This window comes from Schistocerca nitens, chromosome 8 (assembly GCF_023898315.1).
Source record: "Schistocerca nitens isolate TAMUIC-IGC-003100 chromosome 8, iqSchNite1.1, whole genome shotgun sequence".
NCBI classification, from domain to species: Eukaryota; Metazoa; Arthropoda; class Insecta; order Orthoptera; family Acrididae; genus Schistocerca; species Schistocerca nitens.
In genome coordinates this window covers 497,577,672-497,596,756 of record NC_064621.1, presented here as the reverse complement: position 1 = coordinate 497,596,756, position 19,085 = coordinate 497,577,672, and the positions used below count along the sequence as shown (strand labels likewise).

The 19,085-nt window shown below is 42.3% G+C and overlaps 1 protein-coding gene across 1 annotated transcript in view; it reads left to right on the top strand.

The window, feature by feature from the left end:
- Positions 1–523: 523 nt before the first annotated feature.
- Positions 524–19,085, top strand: part of LOC126199256 (uncharacterized) — a 281,991-nt gene continuing 263,429 nt past the window's right edge. The window contains exon 1 of the mRNA XM_049936053.1: positions 524–717. Within this exon, the coding sequence (XP_049792010.1) occupies positions 589–717 (129 nt within the window). The 5' untranslated portion in view covers positions 524–588. The remainder of the gene's footprint in view (positions 718–19,085) is intronic.

Below are 19,085 nucleotides of genomic sequence, written 5' to 3'. Positions count from 1 at the left end.
GCCTTGAACCGAGATGTAGGTTTTTTTTTTTTTGGTGTAATATGGAAGAGCTGAAATTGGTTACATGACGCTTTTCTCAGTGCTAACAGGTGTACCTGTTACGGACGCGAGTGCAAAGTGCAGCTCTGGAACTTCAGTTTCGTTCTAAGTGAGAGTGTGTGACAGTGATCGACGCACAGTGGTTGTACAGCTAGTGGTTAACTGTGTTTTTCGTACTGCTGCTGCTTTTGCAGTCACAGAGTCCTTTCCCCTGTGGGCACAACTGATGACGTAGAAACAAACGTGTGACATCGTAACAAGACGGAGCCGTTTGAGTGCGCAAACCGGTCACGTCAGGTTCTCCAAGTGGTGCGGAGATAAGAGGTGGTAACGTCAGACGAGGCAGCGATTGCGGCGCCAGGCGGGTCCGTTTGCGACAGCGGCAGCAGCAGCAGCAGCAGCCGCACGACCGCACTTCCGGCAAGTGAGGCTGTCCGTCCGATCCGCCGGCGCGGCCCTCTTCCGGCCGGCTCCAGTCCAGTGCAGCGCGAGCGGTGACGGGCGCAGCGTGGCCACGCACGCGGCGCGCTGGTGTTCTCTGCAGGCCGGATGGCGGCCGCCGCCGTCGTCGTCAAGAAACCCCTGGCGGGCGCTCCGGCCCCGCCCTCGAGACGCGAACGTCGACGGCCCCGCTGCCGCTGCTGCCAGCCCGCCGTCTCCGCCTGCCGCCGCTTCTGGGTATGTGCTCCGTGCGCGCTGCGGGCGTCCGCTGCTCGAGCTGCGGGCAGCAACCGCGGACCCGTCCGATTCGATTCGCAGTGTACTAAACGGGACGGAACGCTAAAATAAACCACGGCGCATTTCAAATGGCGGAATTGACACACATCGTCAACGAAACGGAACAGAATGAGGTTTCTCGCTAAGGTTTCTTCACTCGTCAAGAGTCAACGTTGCTGCTCGTGAAAGGGACGGTGGCGTCGTCTGCACTATAGTTGTGCGTTTTGTGGTTGGTTGGTTTAAAGGGGGGCGGGAGGGGGGGAAGGGACCAAACTGCTCGGCCATCGGTCCCTGCGTTTTATGCTTTTCTGCCTTGTAACAAGGAGAGGTCCGCAGGAATTGAGTTTTTGAAACCATCTATACGATGGCGCAGTTTCGGATCCCGGGTATATCACACTGCAGCCATTCACCCTTGTGGTCCCCCTGTGGACTTGTTGCATCTTCTAAGTGTCCTGCCAATGAAACACAACCTTTGGCTCGCCTTCCCCACAATATTATATATGTGGTCTTTCCAACTGAAGTTGTTCATAATTTTAACACCCAGGTACTTAGTTGAATTGACAGCCTTGAGAATTGTACTATTTATCGAGTAATCGAATTCCATCAGATTTCTTTTGGAACTCAACATCTACATGATTACTCTGCAATTCACATTTAATTGCTTGGCAGAGGGTTCATCGAACCACAATCATACTATCTCTCTACCATTCCACTCCCGAACAGCGTGCGGCAAAAACGAACGCCTAATCCTTTCTGTTCGAGCTCTGATTTCTCTTATTTTATTTTGATGATCATTCCTACCTATGTAGGATGGGCTCAACAAAATATTTTCGAATTCGGAAGAGAAAGTTGGTGACTGAAATTTCGTAAATAGATCTCGCCGCGACGAAAAACGTCTTTGCTTTAATGACTTCCATCCCAACTTGCGTATCATATCTGCCACACTCTCTCCCCTATTACGTGATAATACAAAACGAGCTGCCCTTTTTTGCACCCTTTCGATGTCCTCCGTCAATCCCACCTGGTAAGGATCCCACACCGCGCAGCAATATTCTAACAGAGGACGAACGAGTGTAGTGTAAGCTGTCACTTTAGTGGACTTGTTGCATCTTCTAAGTGTGCGAGTAATCTACGAAAAAAAGAAAAAAAAATCGTAAATTTGCGTGAATTTTCTACAGGTAAGTGTGTGTGTGTGTGTGTGTGTGTGTGTGTGTGTGTGTGTGTGTGTGTGTAGATAACGATGTTGTAGTGTACTTGTTAACATAGGAGCCTGACGTACAGATTGTTGTCAGTTCGAATCTCGTCAGGTGCTTCAATTTCTTTTTTTTTTTAATCTGTATCGAAATGACTTAAATCATTATTTAATTCAATTAATTGCTTTAAACATATTTTTTGACACGTAATTTTAACTTTCGTGTTAACTTTTTCATTCGCGCGTTATTTTTTCATTCTCAAATAAATGGTTGAAATGGCTCTGTTGTTCAAATGGTTCAAATGGCTCTGAGAACTATGGGACTTAACTTCTGAGGTCATCAGTCCCCTAGAACTTAGAACTACTTAAACTCTAATAACCTAAGGACAACACACACATCCATGCCCGAGGCAGGATTCGAACTTGCGACCGTAGCGGTCGCACGGTTCCAGACTGTAGCGCCTAGAACCGCTCGGCCACTCAGGCCGGCTTTTTATTCTCATCCTTTTTATTCTCATCCTTTTTCAGTTAGAATCTTTATACACGTCGTTTTAATTACTTTTTTGTATTAACTTTAATTTATTGCGTATCATGATCTCATATTTTATCGATGTTAATACATTCATTATTTCTATTCGTCATTTTGCTTCAATATTTCAATTATGATTCCATTCTTTTGTTTAAATCGTCATTTGCTTTATTTAGGCCATAGTGCATAGTTTTAAATGTTTGTATCAGGATCGCCATTCAAAAAATGTATGTCTCATACGTAACGAAACACACTTTTGACACCATTGCACAGCCAATATAAAAAGATTATTTCATCTTTTGTTCTTTTAACCGACAGATCGGCTTTTTCAAAGGTTTAAATATCATGATCGATAAATGAAAATAATTAAAATTAAATGCATAAAGATTCCAAACGAAAAAAGATAGGAAAAAGTAAGAGAAATGAAAAAGTTGATACGATGATTAAAATAACGTGACAACAGATTAGAAAGTTAAAAAATATCTCTTTCAAACCAAGTAATTGAATGATACAATAATCAAAGTTATTCCGATAAATCTTTAAAAATATATTTTTTTAAAAATTGCCTGTCGAGGTTCGAACTAACAACCTTTTACTCTTCAGGTTCGTACGTTACCGAGAACATCACAGGGTCGATATACCTAATGTTAATTTTAAGGCTCTAGAATGTCACGAAAGTTAACAAATTTTATTTCGACGACTACAACCAAACCAAGGTCCACCAAGATGAACGGTTGCGGCGGCGAGATACGTGGCACCCTAACCTACATCACCGTACAGATGGTTTCAAAAATCTGCCTCTACCTTTGGGGAACTCTCCTAGTAAGTCGTTATCATATTGTTATCCTCGGTAGCATAATAGTAAAGTTGCAAACTACTATGGATCGTAAGCCTTCATGTTAGGTCACCACTCGACCGCAGGATTTTTATCTGACACTTATTTATATTTATATACATCTTAAGGTGTGTGACGGCTGGTGCTCTGTGTACAAGTGTCACTTCCCCCTTTTTCCAGTTCCAGCCGCGAATAGATCGCTGGAAGCCACCGTGTGTGCTCGAATCTCTCTAATATTAAATTCACGATCTTTTAGCGAGACATATGTAAGACTCTTTTAGAAATTTCGGTGTATCCATTGTGGATGACGAACTGCGACTGTGATTTAAATTGGCGTTTATCTGGTAATAAATATGCAACCAGTCGCTTTTTTACGATTTATTCAACCAGGAACATGTTTTCGAGCTACTGCAGGTTCATCTTCAGATGGAGGTGTTACAGGAATATTATGTTGTGGACCATACAGAAAACCCACTGCCTTATCAATTGAAGATATGAAGTCTGTATATGAGTCCGCGATCATTTTATTTTTAGCACTTTTATTTTCACAAGTCCGTCTTCATCACATAGATTTCTTTACACTTTATGACATGTTCGGCGATAAGCCGAAACCGGTCATAAATATTTATATTTACAACAGATCTGAAGATGGCGATAAGCCATAACTGGTCATAAAGTGTAAAGAAATCTATGTGATCAAGACAGACTTGTCAATAAAAGCGCTAAACCCACTACCAGTGATGTTACCATTAATAGTACCTCATGCCACCCGAACCAACATAAAACTGCTTTCTTCAGGTTATCTGTAAACCGTATGCTCCATGCCGCTATCAGTGAAGAAGATGCATGTAAAGAAATGAACATACTTGAATCTATAGCCCAAAATAATGGTTATAATGCTTCTTTGATAAACACCATAGTTGGAAAAATCCAAATTAAACTCAAGGAACCATTATCAACCATTAGAAACTAAGAAAGAAATGCCAAAATTGGTCTGTCTTCCGTTTCTTGGCAAAGTGTCATATAAACTTGCAAATCTTTTCAGACCACACCACATAAAAATATCCTTCCACACTGACAATAATCTACAAAATAAAAATGTACACAATAATAAATTAACTGAAGTTTGACATAAAAATTCTGGCATATACAAACTCATATGCTCCTGTTCTTTCTTCTATATAGGCCAAACAGGGAGCAATTTTGCAACCCGCTACAAAGAACATATGGATGCCCTTCGACTCAAAAACATAAATAAGTCCAGTTTTGCATCACATGTTACTCATCATGAACACTCTGTTCGACATCGATGACAGTCTTTCTGTGCTACACATCGCTGAGAAAGGACTACAGATGGACCTCCTTGAACAGTTAGAAATTTTCATCCACAAACTAAAATCACCCCAAAAAATCCTGAATGAACAGACTGAATCAACACAAAACCGTTTCTCCCAGAATTTCCGCGATATCATGGCACCAAAACAACAAAAATGACAATAATTCATCTTCCTGCATAAATCTTGTTCTTCTTGGCGTGTAACGACTATGGTATTCTGTAACTTACAAAAAGTTGTTAATTATGTATTAAAAATTCACCTCTTAGCTGCTTACCTTTTGTAAGCAGCTAACAACATTTGCTGAATTGTATAATCTGTACTAGTAATATTTGTATCATAATACAATGCACCTCTTGCCAAAGACTATTATGTAGTAAAGTGCAGTATCTGTCATACCCATATTCTTTTTAAGAACCTGTGAGCTAGTGTAAAACCAAGTGTAGCTACATACTGTGGTTTATTTGTGTACATAGCTTAATAATGCACGTTATCAGAAGCATTCTGATGTGAACACCACAAGGCAGTGCGTTGCAAGCACCTAAAACACACTAAACTTTCGGATTGGTAAATTTTTCGTCACCGATTACTAAATTTCCGTCATTTCCGCCAGCAGCACCAGCATTGCATCTAGCTACTCTTGGTCCACAATATAATGTTCCTTTAACACCTCCATCTGAAAATGATAGAAATGTACGCTCTCGGAACTTCAATAATAAAGTGACCGTCTCGCGTCACTTTCGCCCTTTCTAAATAAAAAGGAAACGAAACGCGCTGCTCTTCTTTGGATCTTCTTTATTTCCTTTATCAATGCTATGTGGTACGGGTCTCAGACAAACGAGCGATATTCAGGTATCACTTCCTTCATTTCGAGAAATCTTTATTGATGTGTGAAAAATACCGTGTTGCTCCGTGGTTGGGGGTGTAAGCTGAATTGTGGGTCCACCTATAACCGGCTGGGAGGCCTTCAAACTAGTCTTCATGCTGCTGAGTGCTTTACCTTGTTTTCGTGACATCTCGCAAAGGTTCCATGAAGACTTAGTATTTTTCATTTGCATGTTCTTCGACAAAATGCCGGAATATAGTATCAAAATTAAGGATTTAACGTTGATAATGTTCATTAATGGCCAAATCATTATCCATAACCGATGTGCTTGACAAGATCTAAATGGAGACAGAATTCTGCCGAGGGCTGGATTGAAAAAAGACTTAATGCAATTAATGTAGCCTATAAGGCTGTTAAAAATATTTATTGCTGTCGCAATTTCTACATTTTGTCGTTATCATTCATTGTGTGATGTTAGAAGACACTCTACAACACTTAAGTTGTGGCAATCTGGAACACAGCTTTCAGCTGCCCGAATCCAAATACATATGGTTGTCTAAGTATGCTCGGTCTTCCACACACCAATCTTTACAAATTTAGAATAATGAAAGAATAAGAAAAGCGTCGTCCAAACATTCCAGAACATGGAGGAAATAAATACATAAAAACACACAACAGAATATCCAGAATCTGAGCCAGGTGGAGCATGAGTATTGCGCAGGGAATGGGGAGACAACTATTAGTTACGCCGTGAACGGTGAAATAGTTTTGAGATTTCACAACAAATGATTCTGGGTCCTCTCGCACCTTACAACCGACCCCCGATCCTAAATCTAGGAAACAATATTTAGAATTCGGTATATAGAGCTTTTTCACATAATCCATTATATGTTTTTATTCTAAGTACAAAGCAGTATCAAAAACAACTGTGTATTTCCTCTTGAGCAGAGATGATTTTCTCACTACTAAAACGATTGTCATTTAATGAAAATTGTTTCACAAACTCATGATATTTATGCACAATTTAGGCTATTGCTTTGCCCAATTTTTGTAAAAAGTAGATTATTTTTCAGCTTTCAGATAGTTGGCGTCATTATGGGAAAGAACGCTCACTTGAAAAATATGGAAGTCCTCGTGAAACCTTGAGAATGTTCCACGAAAATAAAATAAACATTAAGGAGACACAAAAGCACAGAATCCACTGTCATTATACGAGGGAGCGAGAATAGATTGTTTCCGATGTCAGCACGCGATGCCACACTCTCGCCATCAACGTGAACGTCCAACACTTTCTTACTTGATGTTGACGTCCCGCTCCTTTACATTGACAGTCTGCGTGGATGCCGGCGATGGAAATACGTTGTGAAAAGTTTGGACGTTCCGTTCCGACATGTGTGAATCGACAGTCAAGTCTCAGTGAAGAAGCGACCTGGAACCAGCCACCATATTTGTTTGCACAGCAAGTTTCGGTCAAAGGCCACTATCAGACGACTGAAGATTTGTTCAATTTTCTACTTTCTATCTTGCAGGAAAAGTTTTCTTCATGTGGAGGATGTTCCACGCAGAGGCGAAATTAGCATATGGCACCTGGGATGTATTTGTTTGTGACAGTCGAGAATGACAACGAACGACAAAAAGAAAAAGGGAAGAGGGAGGTGGAAGTAGGTGAGGTAAAAAGAAGATGAGGGATAAAAAGGAAGAAGAAGGAAAAGGAGTATAGGGTAGTAAAACTGAAAGGCGGCGGAGGTTCCTGAAACGAAACTATGTGATCCCAACTGCCTCAATTGTCATGTAAACAGTGTACAAGAATAGTGATTTGGTGGGATTTATGTTAAAATGTCAACGTCGGTAACAGTATAAATCTATATGCCATTTTCGCACTCGTCTGGTGTTGAGGTATTTCATAAGCCTCAACATAAAAATACGACGATGGTGGGTATACATGCCAGATGATTCTTAGATTTGAGATTTGCCAAAGCAGTCGTTTGCAGTATGCCAGTATGCCAGTTGATAATGGCCATTAGACTGCAGTCAAAGGCGACTCTGATGTCTTTTTTAAAAATTAAGAAATTCGCCCGTGTTTCTAAATGGGAACCACCTGTTGCCTACTACCCGTTCAGTGACGCCATAGTGCGACTACCAATCTAGAATTTCGTGCCTCCGTTGCGACAGTGAAAGAAAAGGGAGAGAGGGAAACACTGGGATTTCAGGCTACTTCTCCTCACCAGATTAGTTTAACATCCCCATTTGACGTATGATAGTCGACAGTGTCATGTGTCCCCATTCCGTGTTCGCGGAAGAAAAGATGTCGGATTACACATTAGAATGGCGGACAATATAATGATTAGCGACATTATGCCACCACAACTAACTATTCAAGTTGTTGTTGTTATTGTTGTTGGACAAGACTTGATCTCTCTATACAATTTTCGCCTCCCTCCGTCCCATCCCCCCCCCCCCCCCTCCGCTCCCGAATTCTTCCCTTCATTATCAAACTGATATTTGGACATACTACGTGGAAAATCAATGTAAGAAGAGACGTGTTGGGTACATTAAGAAAAGGAGAAAGAAAATGACACCGCAGTGGTCGACATCAGTACGTTCACTTCTGGATAAATCGTCTTGAGACACAAAAGGGATCGAGCGCATAGAGCTGTCACAGAAGTACTGAGTCGCGATGAGGATGGTACATATTGTCTTTCTTGCATTTTGCAGATTTTCTAAGTATGTGATTTAATAAGCCATGTATTCTTCTGTTTTCGCCACTTTCACAAAAGGATTGTTGCAGTATTTGCTTCATTGGCTTTGTTTCATCCTACTGCATACATATTTTGACCCCTTCTTCTGTACCCAGTACTATCTGACAAAGAGACAGATCACATTTGACGTGCTTTAATCATCTCACTCATTGCACAATTTGTCACCCCACATTTTGCACCTGTTTTAGTGTTTTCGTCAGGTTGTGAACGTCTGCCTTCAACTTGTTACGCGTGAAACCGGTCTCAAATAGTTGTTATTGTTGCCACTAAGTGATTAATATGTGTCTAAGTCATATAAATATTAAAAGACAAATTTACAAATATGCCTACGAGCTGCAAACATCCTTTTGTTGCGCAGATGTTTGGCTTAGCCGCCTTGATCAACTCGTAAACACTGATATGAAATTATGCACTGCCTGAACTCGAGCGAACTTTCACCTCACGATCCTACTCGTATGATCTGGCTGGATGCTAGGAAAGTTGTGTAGCATTAGTTGCGCTGGGAAAGCAAGAAAGAACGCTGTCTAGCAACGAAATCAGTATTGAGATAGTCAAAAGCATTCTACGCTGTTTAGCGAGGCGCCAGTTGAAAGAATTACACACGTAGAAAGCGTACAGTGTGTCCTACGAATGGGTTTACACTGTTTGAACTTCAGTAACTTGAGCAAAAATACAAAGAATAGGAATTCCAAAGTCACATAGATGGTCACGACATTACTGATGATGTTTTAATGGTGAAGTTGTTCAAAATGCCTACCATCTGCAGCAACTCTGCGTCTCTGTGTTATGGTTGCCCTTGGAATGGATTCACAGGTAGTCACAATCTCCTCCCCCGTGTCATCCACCGTACGTGGTTTTGTGGTGTAGACGGCGTCCTTCATAGTTCCCTGCAGAAGGAAGTCCAGAGGCATTAGATCTGGACATCTGTGTGGAAACTCAGTACTACCTCTTCGGCCCATCCACCTCTCGGTTAAACGTTTCATCCAGGAATTGTCGCACATCACGATGATAATGTGACGGTGCACCATCCTGGTGGGAAAAAAAAAAAAACAATCTTCATCTCGGTACTTTTGGTGAACAGCTGGTACAATTCGTTCCTGCAACATGGTGAGTACTTTACACCTCTCACTGTCCCTGAAGTCCTCTGATAAACGTGTCACACCACGCTGATAACCCAGGAAGATTAACAAAAAATGGTTCAAATAGCTCTGAGCATTATGGGACTTAACATCTTAGGTCATCAGCCCCCTATAACTTAGAACTACTTAAACCTAACTAACCTAAGGACATCACACACATCCATGCCCGAGGCAAGATTCGAACCTGCGACCGTAGCGGTCGCGCAGTTCCAGACTGAAGCGCCTAGAACCACTCTGCCACGAAGACTGACAGCTCGTTCTTCTGTAACAAGGGGATTATCTCTAGCCCATTGTACATAGTTATGGCTACTGATGGTTCCATTCAACTTAAACGCATTAGATCAAACAGTGACATCAGCCGACTATTCAGTAACGCAAATCAATTCACAAAATTCGAGTCGCCCATCCGGATCGTCGTCATTGATCGCGTGAAGCAACCTAGGAATGTAGGATTTCCACTCTACTTACTTTAAAATGCGGCGAACACTTGATTTACTTACACCTGATTCATGCACAGCTTGCAGTGTGGACTTTTTTGGAGATCTTGTGAAGGCCTGTGCCACTGCCTTAACTCCTCTTTCGTCCGCTACTGATATCTTCCTGCCACGCTGTCCATTCTTCAGATCACGCACATTTCCTTCCATCTCAAATCTGTCGCATAGCTTCGTTATTGTTACACGTGACACTGGCGCAGTACCAAACTCTGCCCGCCTTCGTCTCTGCACTTCTGTCGTGTTTTCCTATTCCCAGTCAACTTTAAAATCCACTTTATTTTCTTCAAGGACAAGTTTTCAGCCATTTTCTTATTTACATGCAGTTTATAGCAACTGAAGTCCGCCCCGATAGCTGAGTGATCAGGCTGACGGATTGGCATCCTACGGGCCTGGGTTCGATTTACGGTGGGGTCGGGGATTTTTTTCTCCGCTCATTTCATCCCCCATCCGGCGCTCAGGTCGCCCAATGTGGCGTCGAATGTAATAAGACCTGCACCAAGGCGGCCGGACCTTCCCTGCAAGGGACCTACCGGCCAATGACGCCTAACGCTCATTTTTCATTTTTTTCTAGAGACTTGTCATGAGAGCACTACATAATCACAATTGTATCAGGTTATCATTAAAACGTTTTCAGTTATCAAAGTTCAAGCAGTGTAAACTCCTTTGTGAGACACCCTGTGTCTGAAACTTCTTGGCAGATTAAAACTGTGTGCCGGACCGAGACTCGAATTCGGGACCCTTGCCTTTTGCGGGCAAGTGCTCTACCAATTGAGCTACCCAAGCACGACTCACGACTCATCCTCATAGCTTCATTTCTGCCAGTACCTCGTCTACTACCTTCCAAACTTCACAGGAGCTCTTCTGCGAACCTTGCAGAACTAGCACTCCTAGAAGAGAGGATTTTGCCCTATATCTGTGTGTAAACTGAAACAGTTCACATATAGCGTGTATCAGAATCAGTTTTCCCCACACAGAAGGAAAAACTCCAACACAGAGACGTGACCGAATATTCTTCGTTTGTAAAAGTACTTCTTTTAGAAGCTGTGTTGAAAGTGCTAGCCATTAACGTCCCGGGGAGCCGAGAGAATAAGGCTACAAGAATTTACGATCCTCCAGTAAGTGTGTTCCCACGCGTGGTCACGCGAGAGGACGTAGCTGCAACAGGCCGCACCGGAGCTATTACGTTGTGGTGGACTCCGTGCTGGGGACTCTCACTTCCAAACCGTTCCCTTATCACCAAGTTACACCACTCGCAACTAAGTGCGACATCTACGTGCGTATGAAACGTTTCAGTTTGTGCTGTTTTGCCGTTGCAGGCGGGGCAAATGAACGTAAATAATATTTACGAGCAGATATTTTGTGCAGTATGCATCTCAGTGACATACACGTAGATGCCCGGCCGTTAACGTGGTTGTCAAGGATTTTTCCGTATGCAGGTCAACTAGAACAGAGTCTACATCACTTCGAAAGGACGACTGAGAAACTAGTTAAACATGAAGTGATGCCTGTGGCTCTTACACACATGTAAATAAGCCTTGCCGATATGAGGAAAGCCAAGTGAAAGTAGAAGTCATGCGCTCACCCACACTGTGGCCTTTGGCGACGCCGACCTGTGTCGCAGCCTCACCTTTCGAATCTCGAAAGAGTCGTGTGTCTGTCTACGTGAGGAGGCTGTCAACATTTTGACCGTTGTCGTTTGTATTGTCACAAGTGCGGCACGAATCAGAGCGGTATTTATGTGACTGAAACTGCGAGAAACTCGCGTGAAATCACACTTTTTCTTCTTGTAATGCTATAAAGATGAGACGAGGAAGCTCGTTCTATTGTGCGTATGATGTGTGTTATTTGCAAAGCAGCAATGCAAAGGTTGCGCATCAGACGTGCTGAACACGTATAGGTACAGATGCGTGACTTCGGATTGTCCATGTAGCACACTCATTTATAAGACAGTACTGGAGAATTGACTGAAAACGTGTATTTCTTTTCTCGTGCCAGTCTTGCTCTAAAATGAGTTTAATATCCTTTGTTTTTGCCGAGCCATATACCGTGTCGATTCTTTGCGACAAGTTGCAACTGCGCGCGAGTCGTGCATTCGCTGCCAATGTTCTTCCACGAGCCAGCCGCGGTGACCGAGCGATTCTAGGCACTTCAGTCTGGAACCGTGCGACTGCTATGGTCGCAGGTTCGAATCCTGCCTCGGGCATGGATATCTGTGATGTCCTTAGGTTAGTAAGGTTTAAGTAGTTCTAAGTTCTAGGGGACTGATGACCTCAGATGTTAAGTCCCATAGAGCTTAGACCCATCTGAACCTTTTTTTTTTTTTTTTTTTCTTCCACGAAGATGTCTTAATGGCCCGATTCAATAGCGCCTACATGCAACAATCGGTACATTTCCTTTCGTGATGACACTAGTTTTAATCTATCGCAACTAATCCTCTTCTGTGTAGTCCGAAGTTCCAGTGACGAACCTTTTAATTTCGACATGGAAATGTAGTATTGACGACGGCAGTTTCAAAGACCTAGAAAATGTCATTAGATTGTGTGTCATATTTCTGCACTCTGTCACCACAGGAAAATCAGCTTTGTTTCAAAAATGGTTCAAATGGCTCTGAGCACTATGGGACTTAACATCTGAGGTCATCAGTCCCCTAGAACTTAGAACTACCTAAACCTAACTAACCTAAGGTCATCACACACATCCATGCCCCAGGTAGGCTTCGAACCTGCGACCGTAGCGGTCACGCGGTTCCAGACTGAAGCGCCTAGAACCTCACGGCCACATCGGCCGGCCTTTGTTTCAGTATGCTACTTACGAGAGCGAAATATAGGTGGACATCAGAAAGTTTCTGTTCGAAGGCCGTACAGTCCGGAATCGGTATTCCAACCAGGCGAAATCGCCGCGAGCATTGACGCATAAGATTGCCGGCCGGGGTGGACGAGCGGTTCTAGGCGCTACAGTCTGGAACCGCGCGACCGCTACGGTCGCAGGTTCGAATCCTGCCTTGGGCATGGATGTGTGTGATGTCCTTAGGTTAGTTAGATATCATGAATAGGTAATGGTCACAATAAATCTGGTAAAGTGTAAAAATACAAAAAGACCTCGATGCTAAAATACTGTTGAAAATACTGACGTATGGCTAATTGTCTATAAAACTGGTGCTCCAAGTGATTGCATTGAAATGATTTAAGTGGAGTTTCAATACAAACCGATAGAAGGCTTTGCTTATGGAAGAAAGTACTAAGTATGGTGAAAAAATTCAGCATGTAGTTATGGAAACAAAATTCAGTCTATACATATTTTGCAAATACAGAGGTCATAATACATCTCTCAGTTAAACTTATTTACAAAGGCATACAGCAGGATGCAAATGCAAGAAGTACAGTGATGAAATGAGTAAGATTACTTTACATTGTTCTTTAACATTGAGGTGACAGCATAGTACCTTCTCTGTCGCTCACGTTCCTCCGTCACAGAAAACCACACAAAGCATTATTACATCCTGTAAACAGCGATTCGCATGTTTTCGTATCCACATATTGCTTCGTAACTTACGACCTATTCGCTTCTGTACCTGGGTTCTCTGCCTGAAGGTAATTCGTTTGCGTTTGTCTATTACCCCTAAATGTACACATCGTCGTCGTAGTAACATCCAGTAAGTGTGATGTAGACAAGGTCACGTGATATTTCGCTCGAGGTTGGTTCCTGCGAAAAATGTGAGGACGGGAGCGGTAACCATATGTTCGCAATGAAAAATAGTGTTGAACTTTCACCACCAACCCCCTTATGGCAGCGTACCTTGTGTTTTCCAGGGCACAGCATTATTTGACCAGCATGCAGCCAGTTCTGGTGACGACGCGTTCAGTGTTACTGTTGGTAGCCCCCTCTCTGTTGTTAAACACTCCTCCTCGGCCCTCATGCTGCGTGTATCCTCTCGCTAATCAAGTTCGCAGCGCCCGCATGCAGGCTATGTGCCCTTCGGCGGGTATCTTATCGCATTTGTGACGACTCGCAGCTGACGCATCGGAACCGCAAGCCCGGGCTATCTCAACTCTGTAGTTTCCTCCAAAGTGCTGTTACTGTGAAGCCCACTGAATCACACCGACACTTCGTGTCAAAACTGTTCTGCAGAACCCACTCGCCAGACAATGAACGTCGTTGATTTCCTAGCGAGGTAATAAACCGTACCTCGTACAAAGACCGAGTGCGCAATGTGTTTTCATAGTCCATTAAATACTAAATTTACGTCTCGGAATTATTACGTACCGAAATTAACAGGGCTCGGAGCTATTACGCCTCGTAATTATGCACTCTATATCTGAAGTCTGTCTCTAGAGGTCAGTGTCTCTGTGACTCATTTAAAGTGACGCCTTCTGTTTTTTCATTTCCGTGTCATCTCGCGACCACGTGGAGTACTTAAAAATGTTAGATGTTTTAAACGAATATACGGTTACGTGAGCGATTTACCTTTAGGTATACGTCATGCTAAGTTAAAAAATTGGTTCAAATGGCTCTGAGCACTATGGGACTTAACATCTGAGGTCATCAGCCCCCTAGAACTTAGAACAAGTTAAACCTAACTAACGTAAGGACATCACACACATCCATGTCCGAGGCTGGATTCGAACCTGCGACCGTAGCGGTCTCGCGGTTCCAGACTGCAGCGCCTAGAGCCACACGGCCACTTCGGCCGGCATATTAACACCTTGGCTGTACGGCGTTCTGAAAAAGGAACACCTATTCTTAGGCACTAGTCACTAGTCTTCTCTGTGCGAAATGAAGTTATCAACAAAAAAAAAAGGATCAGAACCTATCCATATTACTAATTCGCATATTAAAATGTTAAAGTTTTTTTGATTTTGTCAAATTTCTTTGAACAAAGTACTTCGCTAGAGCCTATACTGTCGTTAAATTTTTTGTCGTGAGTATTGGAGTGTGAATGCTGAACAGTTAAACGTCTCTACAGCAGCATTTGATGTACTCGTAATATTTGAGGGATCATGTCACGTATTGCGCGGCCCATCCCGCCGCAAGTTAAAGTCCTCCCTCGGGCATGGGCGTGTGTGTTGTTCTTGGCATAAGTTAGTTTAAGCTAATTTAAGTTATGTGTAAGACCAGAAACCTCAGGAGGTTGATCCCTTAGGAATTCACACACATTTTAACATTTGAATGTAATACTGGCGGGAACCGCATTGTTAAGAAGAAAGAGAAACAGAAACGATAGTATGTGAAACCATGGACAGCGAGAAGAAAAGCTCGAGGGGTTCACTGGAATTTGCTTCGTGAGCTACTGTTCGAAGACGTAAAGAGCTAAGAAAATAATTTGAGAATGGACGAACAAACCTTTCAGTTTGCTCTTATGAAAGTAGGTAGCTCTTCATATTTGCAAACAAGATGCTCGTTTAAGAAATGGGTTTTCTGCTAAAGATCGTCTCTCGGCTAAGTGAAGATATTTAGCAACAGCCGAAATCTAGCCGAGCTTGCAATATAGTACTCGTATCCCATCGTGTACCATTTCGTGTATTGTTCCAAAAACCTATGAATCAATGTAAATCACTTAAGGAAGAACTTATGAAGGTTAGGTTACAAAAAATGGTTCAAATGGCTCTGAGCACTATGGGACTCAACTGCTGAGGTCATTAGTCCCCTAGAACTTAGAACTAGTTAAACCTAACTAACCTAAGGACATCACACACATCCATGCCCGAGGGAGGATTCGAACCTGCGACCGTAGCGGTCTCGCGGTTCCAGACTGCAGCGCCAGAACCGCGCGGCCACTTCGGCCGGCGGTTAGGTTACATTCTTGAGAGTAACAAATAAATATATTTGTTCCACTTATGTACAGGTTATTGACAAAACTTTTATTTCCGCGTTTCCATAGACACCTTACTTTACTAAATTTCATCGTTATGGCGTCCACAGCGCTGCCACTTCGAATACAGGTTATCAGAGCAGCTATCTCTTTATAACAGGCTATCCGCTTATTGCGGTTTTTGTGATCAATGTGTTCAGAGTTACGAAGAATGAGTCATTTTTCATACTTTGAAACTTTCACTGAAGTGGTAGACACACACCAAATTAACTTTTAAGTCATTTTAATCAACTGAGGCGAGTCGAACAAGTATCCAATACAGCGGTCTTTGATCAAAGTTAGGCCCCTGCTCTAACTCTGAACAAAGGTCTTTAATGAAAGATACCTTAGTACACTGTGGAAGATTTGACCAAAGGGCTTTGATCAAAGATGTTTATCAAAGAAATTCGACATTTTAATACGGGCCTAAGCTACTGTCCAGGAGCCAAGCACCCGGAACCACTTCAAGGCTTCCTACCTAATACGTAGGGAACCAAAATCTTGATTTTCAATAGTTCGCATAATTAATGCCAGAGATTAAAAATTTGAAATCTGTGATCGTGTACTCATTAAAAGGTATACTCTCACGTTAAAAGTATAACGCGGTGAGGCAAGTATTACAGTTAGAAACCTGAGGCAGCATAACTGATGGCGCACATACACCCGGGCTTTATTCATCCATTATTTGAGAAAGAGTCCTCAGAGACTTCTAACAAAGTTGACACAAAATTTAAAACCCTTACGAATTTTTTTCTTGCTCACACCCCTCCCCTACCCACGTACACAAAATGATAAAGGGAGAAAAGTTTATCGTTATTACATTTTCGCTGTTCCTGCAGTATAACTTCAGCGTCAGACTTGAAGTTTTAATTTAATAATTCTTTGTTACTAACTCTATTCGCAACATACTTTTCAGACAGTGCCTACATGTATCATTGAATGTAGCTGAAAAATTATGTCACTGAGTGACACATAGTTCAAGAGATATGACGTCATAAATAATGGAATGCTTGAGAACTGCTTTTGTTTAAAGTGGAGGACAAATTACCCAGACTATATTATCCACGGTTTCATAATGAGAGCACTTACCGGTTTTCAGCAAACTTAAAGCATAATTTGAAACATTTCCTGAACTTTTCCTCGCTTACATGCTTAAAGTCAAATATTTAACACAGTAGCTCAGTTGTAAAGAAATCAGACGTTTGGAACTGTTTTATACATTGCACTTCGTTTCCTTAAAGATTCAAGAATCAGGATTTCATTGGTAATTCGCTATGGAATATTTTATGGATGCGTAACTTGATCCTTTCTCTGACCGAGTCAGGGTAAGTCGCCAACAGCACAATGAATTTTTTTATTGTTATCTATGAACGTAACCGTTTGCATCCAAAGTGTGACCATTTGCGATCGATAAGCTTCGTAAAGAAGTAAATAGACAATGGAGCCGTAGTTAATGACTAGCTGCTCTGACTGTTGGGTACAGGACAACTGATGTACGTAATATTACACGCTTCTGTAAGTATGCTGTAGCGTCCGGTAGTTTCAACACTTTGAGCTCACTTAAAACAGATAGGTGCGAGTACACAATACATAGCACTTTCACATATTGTCTTATTCACTATTAACAATGAAAGGACGTACCTTTGCTCGGTCTCGTAATGTTGTTCTTGTTCTTCTTGTTGTTATCTTCATTCTGAACACCTTGCTTTCCGTGTTTCCACGCTAGTATAACATGTGCAATACTTGAAGCTCGTGGTGGCCGAGCGGTTCTATGCGCTACAGTCTGGAACCGCGCGACCGCTACGGTCGCAGGTTCGAATCCTGCCTCGGGCATGGATGTGTGTGATGTCCTTAGGTTAGTTATGTTTAAGTACTTCTAAGTTCTATGGGACTGATGACCTCAGAAGTTACGTCCCATAGCGCTCAGAGCCATTTGAACCATTTTGCATAAACCAAAAAAACAATCCAATGGAAAGAAATTAAGCAGTTTTTACACTCTTCTGTATCTTCGTGCAGAAGTCAAAGACCTGGGCAAGGGTGTAAGCGACCTGAAAGTCCAGAGGGAGCAATTGTTTACTTTGTGAGTTCGAAATTGTGAGTATGGAACCAACCAAAAGTTTGTATAATATTTTACAGAAATAGAAAAAGGAGACCCACTGATGATGACTCATAGGTGTCGAAACATGTTTGAGTAAAGAGTTCCCTTTCTTTAAAATAAAAATTAAAATTAAAATTAAAGAAAACACTTGTGTTTTCCAGAAGGGGGAGTTTTTCTAAAATCCCCAAACTTAATTCACATAAACACAAAAATGGCATCAGGAGCTTTTAGAAATGATTATTTTCTCTCTGGTGTTGGAAACATGCACGAACAGGAGTGGCGGATTGAGAGTACAGCGTCCCAGCACAAATAAGCTACTGTTTGGCCACGATTCTATCTGGCATTCAGCGGTCACGTGACGTCCCTCGCACTTGTAGTGCGATCTTCGTCTTGGCTGACAAATTTACGAAAGCCTTGTTACCGAATCGATCGCAACTAAATATTTGTGACATATATTTGTGACATGCAAGACTATAAATATGATTGCTGCTCATTTCATTCGCACTTGTGCTCTTAGCTTCCTGCTCAACCAAATCCTCGAAAATCGCGTCATATTCTGAATAAACAGCAAAGTGTTGGTGACAAGCAAGACTATAAAAATGATTGCCCCTCGTATTACCCGCAGCACTTTAAGCTGCCTAAGCACACCGTTGGAAATCGCAACATATTAAAAAAAAATCAAATCTTTGTGACAAGAAGGAATATAAATGTCAGCGTTGGTTATTTCATTCGCAGCAGTTTCATCTTAATTTCTTTAATCACACAGATGTCACAAAACGCAAAGAAATCATTACTGACAGAGCACTCTCTTGTACACTCGGTGATTAAAAATTACTATTACATGCTTCTAGGGGCTGTAGAGGGGACTTAGTAGATTAAGTTTGGATGAGGAACCCATATCCGGAAATGTAACGTTTGGATGTAAAATCAGTTTGAAAAAAATGTTCAAATGTGTGTGAAATCTTATGGGACTTAACTGCTAAGGTCGTCAGTCCCTAAGCTTACACACTACTTAACCTAAATTATCTTAAGGACAAACACACACACCCATGCCCGAGGGAGGACTCGAACCTCCGCGGGGACCAGCCGCACAGTCCCTGACTGCAGCTCGGCTAATTCCGCGCGGCAATATCAGTTTGAGGATCCGATCACTTTCAAATATCCTGCTTCACAGTACGCACACAGCAGAGACACACACCTGTGTGCTTTAGGAGCACAAGTCATGGGCAATGTTTTGCTTTCTCTTCTGTGTGACGAAGGGCGTCGTCTTCAAAC